General features: G+C 42.0%; 1 protein-coding gene across 1 annotated transcript; it reads left to right on the plus strand.

Annotated features, from left to right (window-relative positions):
- Positions 1–342: 342 nt before the first annotated feature.
- Positions 343–8,301, plus strand: LOC128747347 (transmembrane protein 150A-like). The gene is made up of 8 exons (XM_053845194.1): positions 343–497; positions 1,098–1,168; positions 1,377–1,424; positions 2,034–2,120; positions 2,753–2,820; positions 3,292–3,419; positions 6,413–6,590; positions 6,946–8,301. Exons 2-8 carry the CDS (start codon positions 1,104–1,106, stop codon positions 7,191–7,193), a joined length of 822 nt encoding a protein of 273 aa, XP_053701169.1. The 5' UTR covers positions 343–497; positions 1,098–1,103; the 3' UTR covers positions 7,194–8,301.
- Positions 8,302–10,972: the final 2,671 nt, after the last annotated feature.

A 10,972-nucleotide genomic window follows, 5' to 3' on the forward strand; every position in this document is an offset into this window, starting at 1 on the left:
AGACTTGTTTACGAATGAGGAGCAGATGTGGATTGCATGAACGTAACATATTCCTGGAAGATAAGGGCAATTCTTCGATAACCGGGACCCTCGAACCCCGATGTCTCATCTCTCTGTTATTTGTTTGCAAAATCTGGGAAGGATTCTAGGAAGGACACTTGGATTCTTGGAAGAAGCCGAACGAAGTGAGTCCAAAAGGAAATAAACACAAAATATTCATAAGTTAAAAAACGAATAAACAACTGGGACATATATTTTGTAGTTTACTGTATCTTGTTGTGGGCGGAGCTAAAAGTTAAGGCTCACATCTGGGATCAGACGTGAGGAGACGCCGTGATGAGTACGCTGTGCCATCCCACGTGGGCAACGAAATTTTGCCAAAGTTGAATCTTATTCACGCTTTTAGTGTTTTTTTACGTGATGCGAGGGGATCTTAACTAAAAGCGGCGCAGTTTTTTTCCCTGAAGAAATTCGGTGTGCGTGGATTTTTTTTAGAGGTGAGTTGGCGATGATGACATCAAGAGAACAGAGAAAAAATAGTGACTGGATAGATTGGAGAAAACAAAAATCAAACATGAAGAGAGTGAAAAGAACCTTAGATAACTTGATATGTTTGGTGCAAGCTGCAACGCGTCTTGGAACACTCTGCGGCTACGTTATCTAAAAGATAGCGGTTATTTAGACGCATTTTCATAATAATTCACTGTGGAAAAGAAACTATATATACATATGTATATACATTTTCAGTATTGCCCACTTCCTATTGAAAGATGCTGCTCTGCACTGTGCAGGCAATCGATTGATAATTAAATGTGTTTGGTTTTTTTTTTTTTCAATATTCAAGTCTTTATTTTAGGACAATAGATGACAAGTGTTTTAGCATTATTTGATCTATTATTTGCCTAGTGTCTGTGGTGCCCCTGTGTAATATTTTGACTGAAGAATCTTTGCACACACTGTGCCTGGTGCTGAAAGCCAGCTATGATATTTTGAATATAATCCTGATTTAACCCTCACTCTGTGCTTTTTATTGATTTATGTATTCAAATTTTTTTTTTTAATTTTGAATGGAAATTTGTTGTTTTGTTACTCCTCAGGTTGCCATGTCGCTGTGGACTTTTCTCCCACTCAGTCTGCCCGTCTTCATCCTGACTGGAATCTGGGTCGTGTACGTTTTTCCTGTCACCAATTTTTTGACTGCAGTTACATGTGTGATAATACTGAAGCTTTTTGTCATGATAGACTAAAGAAACAACACCTTCCTCCCATGGCTGCCTAGGCATGGAGAGTGTGTAGTCAAGCTTGAGGAGTTCCTCTACGACTCATTGACATCACTAACATTATAAATGATGATGAAAAATGTCTTTGTTCTACAGATACGCCATGGCCTTGTACAACCAGCACGTCTGTCCAGTTCAGAACTGGTAAACACACACACACACACACACACAAACACACACACACTCACGGATGTAAACAAAGAAAGATGTCAACATACACACATGATTAGACATCAAATATGCTCTGCAGATATCCAAACAATCAGTAACCTTTATTTAGAAAGAGCAAGAACACATGTAACATGTAACATTCTGCAATGACAAATACAAGTGAGTGATGTAAAACAAATCCACAGTATCGGTGGGATAAACGCGAAACAGTAAGATCAAACCTTGCTCTTGCACACCTCCGCTTACACATTTACAATTTCACTCTCTCGTCTGGTCAAACTTTTCTTTTGATGTGAATATTCATTATCTCACTGCGTCACATAACAAACCTTTCACCTGCAAATCTGGAGGATTAATGTTCAACTGTGTATTTAAGTTGTGCTGCATATGAGACGCTCATTATGATCCTGTGTGTGAGTTTCTGCAAAAGCGGGATACAGGGTAGCGGGTTGCGCCAGTGGTCGGTGATTTAGTGCAAGAAAGTTTTGTATGCGAACGTCTCATCTGGACGCTTTCGTGACATTGTGTTGCTGTGTGTATGGCTGTTTTTGTAACGCTGTTTGTTTGTGTGTTAAATGTCAGGCTTTATAACGAGTCATGTGAGCAGCAGCTTCCCTTCCAAAGAGGTCCGGTTCTGTGCTGCACACTCGACAATGTTCCGCTCATCAGGTCAGTGTAATTCTACACCGTAGTATGAAAATCATGTTCCTCAAAAAGAAGAATTTAAAGGAAAATGGCTAAAGGCCAATTTGCCTTCAAAGCCAGTCCACTGGAGGCTTGAGGTGAAATGGGGGTGTCTTGCGAGTCACAACACCACTACCTAAATGCCTCCAGCTTGCATCCACTGAGTCACTTAGTTCAGGTCGCTGCAATACTACAGGACCAGGCGTCCCAGTAAAAACAATCTTTCATGCTCAGATTTGAAGTCAAGATCCATATAGTGGGGGCAATAGAAGGCTCGGGCCCAAACCACAGTAAAACCAAAGTGCTATTCGAGGAGCTCTTGTTATCAGTGTGGCACCCCTGTGTGAGCTGGTTAATTGCTCAGATGGGGGTCTGGATCTTCACTCTGGCAGGAAGTAGATGAGTTGTAGATCCTCTTTTGAAATGAAAATGAAAACAGGTTTTACACCCAAACAAATAAAGAGGCGTCTTACAACTTCTCTTCTCCACCCTCCACATACCCTGGTGATCCATGCAGTTAGAGGAGCCTCAACCAGAAGCACAGATGTTGCTGTTCGCTTGACCTCTAACCTTACACACAGTGGTCCCAAACTCATCATGGCTTTATGTCTGTGCAGTAAATGTGGAAATTTCCCTCCAGAAAGCTGCTTCTTCAGTCTGATCTGCAGCACCGGCTCCTTCATGGGTGAGTGAGGAATCAGAGGACTATTGTTTCTTCTTGTCTGGTTGCTTGAACATTCAAACCAGCACATTCTGGACGAAGAAGGTGCTAATGAAGTTTGTTGTCATTAACTAAGGCATAGTGAAACTGTGAAACGCAGCCTGACTGTGAATAAACTCTAGTGTGGCGGATGATTTTAACAACCTGTTTTCACATCAAATTTGTTTTTGTTTTTTCATGCCTTTTCAGAACTAGAAGTAAAATTAATTCCCACAAAACAACAACGTGGTTCAGTCACTGCACTTTATCTTAGTATTTTCCTTAAAACCATTGCATCTGTCCAGAATGTAGCCACTGAATTTTACCTTCAGACTCTTAAGAAACCAAGTGCACCAAAATGATACCATAATATTGTTGTAATACGAGCACTGTGTTGACTGTCTTTTCTTGTTCAGTGACAGCTGATAGCTAATTTGCCTCTCTTATTCTTGTCAGTGATGCTAATCGGACTTCTGCGATACGCTCATGTGATCCAAAAGAACCAGAGCTGTGTCCTGAACACGGCAGGCCTCTCCATTGGCTCGATATGTGCGGTGGGGCTCATCATGGTGGGAAACTTCCAGGTTAGGGGCTCAGAAACTTCAAGTATCTTTCATGTTACCATTATCAAACTGATATTTGAGGTGAAACAAAGGCCTGTGGCCATTTACATAACTCCTTACATAATCTCTTTGTCTGCTATTTTATGATGGAAAGTTGGGAAGTGAATGTGGATCTTTGAAAACCACAGGTAGTCCACTTCCCCCCCGGGCGCCGGGAGAGAGGTTATTGTTGCTAGAGTGCTGAGATCTGATCTCCATCACGTTCAGAGGAAACATTCATTTGTGTGTCTGGAACAAAATCATTTTATTGCTCAGCTGTTTATATGCATTTGCACCACAGTAGTATGAAATTATATACCAGTGTTTTTGGTTGAATTTTGGACAAAAAGCTAGAGTTTTGGTATTATTTTAAGTGCAAACACGGCATCACTCATCTCAAGTTAGATTAGCAAACAACATGAGTGGTTTGAGCCCTTCATTGTTTCTGTAGGACAATTATTATTTGTAGCACTACATACCAGTGTGTGCAAGTAAAACAGTTCTGTTATTTGTCTAACATTTCACAGCCTCTCAGAGCGCTCAGAGGTCAGTGTGGATCTGTCAAGTTCCAGTCCACTTAGCGACAGGTGGTGCAATATTGACAGGAACTCACTTGGTGTGTGTTATGGTTAGTTAGAACTGAGGCTCCCGGTGAAGTGACCTGGACTCTAGCCAGACCGTTACGTGAGACTGTAGCTGCTGTTTGAGTAAGACTGGGCCGAGCTCTTCCTCTGTGGTCCCCTGCAGTTTCGCTTTGTAGTCGGTCCAGGCACATGGTTCTGGCTGAGGCCATTCTGCTGGTCAGTGCTTCTGCATCACCGGTTCAATTTGTAGATTGTGATTGTTGTAGTAGGATGTCAGCTTTTGTGCTGGTTGGTGGCAAATGGTGGTTCTTTTGAAGGTTGTGAATGACAGTCAGGAACAGGTGCAGGGCTCTGACCCAGTATGCAGCACGTGTCCCAACAAGACCCTACCTCTACCGAGCCTCCTTTATAACCGCAGGTGTTTAAGCAGTTTTGCCACAGTGAGCATGAATTTACAGTGGAGGGGAAGAGTCCCATGTATAAACCCACTAACTGAACTTGATATTCTGAACAGCATCTACTTCTGGTCTCAAGTCCCGTCTGGTTGTCAACTCTTTTGCTTGCAATCATGGACAATTCTCAAGTCTCAAATTGCTTTTACTCAGGAGGCAGGAACATTGAAGTAGACCCAGAAAAACAGGAAAACAGAGCATCGAGGGGGCTTGAAATGTGATAGGAATTACCAAAGTGGGAGACGTTTTTTTGCCATATGCAACAGCAGCCGTGGCCACAAAAAAAAAAAACCTCACATGACACTAAATAGCTGTCACAATTAAGTTAAAACAATTCACTATGAAATAAAAAAGTTATTTGATCACCATGCCAGCCTGTGTATCTGGAGTCGATGCTACTGACCTGTACAGGCTCTGCAGACTGGGGACACCCTGGATGGCTCATGGGTCTCTCACAAGGTGAATACAGACAGACCCAGTTAATACAGAACCGCAAATTGACCTCTGTATGTTTGAGTGCCTGGTGAAAAGCCACCCAAGTGTGGGGCAAACAGATGATCTCCACATTGACAGGACCTGGGTTTCTCTGGATGCAGTGTCGCTTGAAGAGTTTGAAACTGGCCCCCTGCTTGCTGTGAGGCTGCTGTGCAAACCACTGCTACAAATGCCATCTCTAATACAACATCCAGAAATATGTCAGTGATATAACATTTAAACAACATTCAATACTCAGGGCCTCTGTGAGCATGTCCTCCAGGTACATCAGATTCTGTAGTCAGGACAAAAATAGGATAAGCCTCCACTCATTTGCAGAGTTGAATCTTCTACAACAGAGTTTTGTCTTTTTCTTCCTGCTTTCTCAACTGCCGTGCTCTCAACTTTTGTTTATGCACGTGGTGTAATATCTAACACGTGATGGGGTCTTGCTTCTATCCCTCTTCCTGCTGGTGTCGGGTCACATCTGGGCCCCTTCAGTGACAGGTTTGGGGGGCCCTATGTCTCTCCCACCCCACTGAACCTCCTCCTCTCGCTCCCGATTGGCTGCTTGCAGACCAGCCAGCTGTGTTCACTCACATTATGACCACTCAGAGTAAACATAATGGGGGTCCGTTACAGTAGAAACCTGCTGGTCCAGACTGCACGTTTGCCGCACGTGAGCTCAAGAATGAGGCAGCAAAAAACTCAAAACATGATTCTGATTATGTTTGTATGCAGCAACGTGCCATGCACAGATTTTTGGAAACTTAATAAAAGACCTTGTGAAGAGAATATTATGTTTGCTGAACAAAACACAATGTTTGCTGTCATACAAATCATACAACGTCTTTAATCTTGAAGCCATTATGTCATAATGACTGTTGTTCTCTTGCTGTAGCACATAAGAATGTTCTTTTGGCATCTTAGTGATGGCGAGTCTCTGCTACTGTTGGTGCCTATTGTTGTGTTCTTTGTGAGACAATAGCTCAATGCAGTTGGTCTACGTTTAAAAAAAAGTAAGTAGCAATTCTGTACCAAAAGGACTATATTTTTTCCTTTTCACAATTTCTGATCCAGTGCTCTGGCTTGACTTGAACAGTCACTCTCAGCTTGCATTACAAAATTTGTATTTCTGTCCTTGTTAGGAATTTTGGAGGTTTCTCATTGCCATACTTTCTCCAGTCCCTCACCCTAAATGTAACCATCCAAAACAAATTGTTAATTAATCAGTCCCCATGAAGTTAGTTATACAAGTACACACACATGCACAGATTTGTCATACTATCTTTGTGGGGACAGCTCATTGACATAATTCTTTGCCCAGCCTCTCACTCAATACGATGCAAAACAAATGGCTGAACTTGACTGAACCATGACTAAAACTTAAACCAAATTATTATGACTCGGGTATTTTGATGTCTTCATCCTCAAATTGAGGCTTGGATTTGTTTTCCTTGCTCAGGTGGATTTTGCTAAAGTTCTTCACTACGTGGGAGCAGGTGTGGCGTTCCCCTCCAGCATGATCTTCGTGTGTCTTCAGGTGGTGCTGACCTACAGACTCGCCAAGACACAGGAGGAGTACCAAGTGGGTCACGTCAGAGTTGGGATCGCGCTGCTGTCCCTTGTCACCCTGGTGCTTAGTATCCTTTCACCACAAGGCCTGGTTCGTACGCCTAGATCCATTTTCTTACTTGAAAGTTTCAAAAGGAGGAGGAAAATGTTACTTTTGATTCATATTGGAAGATAACCACAGAGATGATCAATATTAAACTCTGAGATGGGGCATGCATTTACTATTCCCATTCTGATTTAAAGCTACATATCTGAAGAGCCAGAAAGCAGGATGAGGTTGAAGTTAGACATAACACAACAAGGCATCAATCAATGTAAACATTTAAGGATTGTACCACAGACTCATATGACTCAGCTAAGGGAGACCTTACAAATTCAGGGAGTGAAATATATCTGTCACTTTCCTTTACAACTGACCACCAGGTGGCGTTTTCTTCTGCCAGGAGAGCTTTGTGCTGCAACATGCCTCTGCCATCTTGGAGTGGGTCTACTGCACCCTCATCATGCTGTTCTATGGGACTTTTGCCTTCGAATTCAGTGACATGTCGGGGGACACCCTGATGGTTCTGTCCAAAGGAGGACGGACCCAGAGTTTCTGCCCCTCTGAGCTCAAGACAGAAGTGGTGGGTGTCTCTGCCCACTACCGGCCTGAGGACTCACCCATGATTTAGGAGGCTGACTGCTGGGCGTCGCCATGGTGACAGCAGCCCGTCTTTTAACAATGACTTTCACTACAAGCACTTCACAGCAAGTGCTTTTCAAGACGAATTGACAATCAGAATTCATTTTTTTATTAAGTGACTCACATGTTTGTCTCTGGAAGAGGGAACTATGGCTGAGGTCATAGTACTAGAGCCACGTGTTGAGAGAGATGTTGGGTTTTGCTGAATAACTATCACTAAAAGGAGCTGTCACCGTTCATCTTTTTGATTTAAGGAATGGGGTGTTGTACAGTGGCAACAGACTGAGGAAAGAGAGGTTTTTATCTTTTTATCAGAAATTATTTCCTTAAAATGACTACATTTATTTTGCAACTACATTTTTAGTCAAAGCCTTTCATTCCTATTATTTCTAAACTGGCATATATTATGGTTTAAAATATATATGTGTGTTCGCTTAGAAAGGAAACGAGACAAATCAGCAAGATGTCATGTTAAGCAGAATAGTCTCATTTTATGGATTCGATATTATGTATACAGTATGCCTGACAAAAACTTTAGAGAAAGAGTTTTTTTTACTGTCTTTCTACTGTCTGTACTTGCAGGTTGATTTGTACTCTTTAATATTCAAGTTTTTCTGAAGGCTGCTGACACAGGAAGTGCCTACACGTGTTTTATACCTGAAGGCATATGCCTATATCTCATGTATGAACTCATTTTTATTTATTATTTCAGTTGCTTAAATGATGCAAGTGTGGAAACAGTACCGTGGTGGAAAAAGTTTTTGGACACCCCATGCATTCTACTGTGTGGTAATGGCATGACTACTAAATATCAATTTGATGATGTGATGGTTTATTTATTTGTAGTACAGTTTGAATCCATTCTATGTTGTTTGTTGACTTTGATACCGACAATTTTCAGAATTGACATATTGAAACTGTCAGTTTAGTTTTGTTACTTTTTCTTATCATCATTTGTATTTGTTTGTGCCTGTATAATGCAGTCACACCTTTTGAAATACAAAGAAATGTTTTTCCACTATTTCTTATGATAATATTTGAAATTTTATCAAATTTTAAAGGTGTCTGAGAACTTTGTTCTGCTGTTGTATGATGCTGTTTAGAGGAGTGTATTTTGTCAATACATTAAAGGCAATATAGTTGTATGGACTTGCTTTTCACATTTGACTCTTGTTCTCCCATTATTGTAGTACAGTTCACCGCGTGGCCAGGGTGTCCCGAGTGCCAGGCAGGGCTCAAGCCTGTGACCTTAAGAAAACAAATGAATGAACATGTGTCACAACTCGAGCTCACATCGCATCTCTGGAGGACTCACGTGGTTGACTCAGATTTATTGAAAACAACAGCACTTTGTGATCATGGAGGAATATAACATGTTGTCCACTGCAACAGGTATATGCAGTCTGGTTACTTTGTTTCTCTGATGATGTCCATTTGGCCCATGTTTTGATGTTAATGGTAAGAAAACTGGAGGAGAATTTTCTCAGACACAAAAATCAAAGTAGAAGGCCAAACTGAAAACAAATATGGTTCCATTGCAGACAGTAATAGAAGTCCTATTGATCCGTATAATTTCTCCACAGTGGATGAAATTATCTGGTTATATCTGGCTGGATTGTTTTGCTGTCTACTGTGAGGTCAAACATAAGGAAAGTGGATTTTACCGCCATGATTCTGTCCTGCAGTTGCAAAAGCTAAAGACTTTCCTGGCTTGGATTGTAAGGTTGTGGCCGTGTCCTTCTGTGGCAACTGGTAGTCCTTGATAAGAGCTCATATTGAAGGATTCTGAAGCTCAGGAGGACACCACCATACAGCCAATCTCATTAATGGACTTGCCAAGGGTTTGGCCTGAGACTGAGCTCCTGGAATAAATCAATCACTCTAACACAAAGGAAAGACCTCAGCTTGAATGGAAATTGAACTAGCTATCTTTCCTGAGTATTGCAACCCTACCTCTTAAGTGTTTGTTTTGACAGGTGTGTAGATGCAAATTCTACTGGTGCGTGAGGAGGTGACATGGCCCTTTGTCTATTGTTTTTTTTTTTATTCACCATCTGGGAATCTTCTTCTGCACCTCAGGGCAACACCAATGGACTGAGGGTGGTAATGGACCTACTGTCATGACACAGTGTAGTTGAGATACCAGTGTGCATGTGGCACTTATAAAAATGGTGGCATGTACAGTTGTTCCTTAACCTCAAACACATTGGTACTGAGCCCAAGGTCAAGCTGGCTTTGTGGTTCATCATTTGAGAGCAGTGTTCATGTACTGTAGGATCAAGACGCATGGTCAAGTCAAAATTTACCACAGTTTACCTTGTAAAAAGAATGGCGATCACAAGTTTGGTGTCAAGTACTCCTGAAAATGTGACAGTTGTGGGCAACACTGCATCCAAGTGGAGAATTGTGTAATAGCTAGCTTGTCTAGCTTGTCATCTCATCTCACAAGAGCGACTGCATCAGGGGCACAACAGTCAAACACACAGGGCCTCTTGCCTGTAATCTGTCTCTCTCCTTAGTAGTCTGAACCTTGAACCTTATGAGCCTTTGACCTCTCATCTTGCAGATATATATTATAGTTTACCAGTGCAGGGCCCCTGAAACCATTGTGGATGTGCCTGCACCCACATTAGTGAGAATTTTTTTATTCATAGAATTAAATAGGTAAATTATATTTTTACTTATATAAAAACGCCCTGCTATAATAACACTTCACACTGAGAGCTGAAATGGATTAGAATTTTATTTAAATTTTATGTAATTTTATCCCATGATATGTGTTTCAATGACATCTAAATTGGCCATTGCAAAATTTGTTTTTAGTATGACACACCTCAGGCACGGAATAGAATTAGGATTGCGATCGGAGACGGTGAGTAGTAAACCTATAGCGCCCTCTAGTGTGTACATTTATATTGACTACTTCGTGCTCCAAAAACACAAACTATTAATCCGATATGTGCTGATGTGTTGAGCGAATGATGATAGTTGGTAATTAATTCGGGTTAACTAAAGCTGTCCTTTTCTCTTCGTTCACATGAAGGATAAATCGTGTCTTGGTTTTCTTCACCTCGCCAGGAATTCCACGCCGAGTGTGCGCCAAAGTTTCCGTCAGACAATAATTGCCGCGACATTTTCAGACTGGCAATTAAATCTCAGCACAAGATGCGCCCTCGAGTCCGAACATGAGACTGAAAAAATATTTTCTCGACAGTCGGTAGTGCTTGTGTGCGTGCGTGCAAGGGTCTTTAAGATGAAACTGTACAGGTCCCGGGAAACTCCAGCAGCTGGAGCCCAGAGACAGATCCAGCAGCTGTTGTGGGACGCGCTCCAAATGCCGGATGGACCGGAACACAGACAAGAAAAGACCCTGGTGTGAACATTTCCAAACTTTCCCATGCTGTCAGTGGGCCCGCACTTGAGTCATTTCTCATTTGAGTGTGGAAGTCCTTCGAGTGGGGAGGAGGGAGAGCAGATACACACAAGGGTCTTCTGTTCCGACCCCGCCACCCGAACTGACGCTCGGGCATATTTTCCATTGTATGTTCCTGGCAGGATCTTTGATGCACATCCCGCTGCTCTTTCCTTATATTGTACATCCTATGAATTCACTATTTTATCTAGTCAACTGATTAGTTGAATGTGTATCGAATGGTATGAGTATTATTTCAAGTTTAATGACTAATTTCATTTCATCAATGCACTGCTGTGCTCTCCCCAGACGTCGCGTCACACCACCGCCGGTCTCTCCGCGCATGCGCGGTCTGA

Source organism: Synchiropus splendidus, chromosome 1, assembly GCF_027744825.2.
Source record: "Synchiropus splendidus isolate RoL2022-P1 chromosome 1, RoL_Sspl_1.0, whole genome shotgun sequence".
Classification (NCBI taxonomy): Eukaryota; Metazoa; Chordata; class Actinopteri; order Syngnathiformes; family Callionymidae; genus Synchiropus; species Synchiropus splendidus.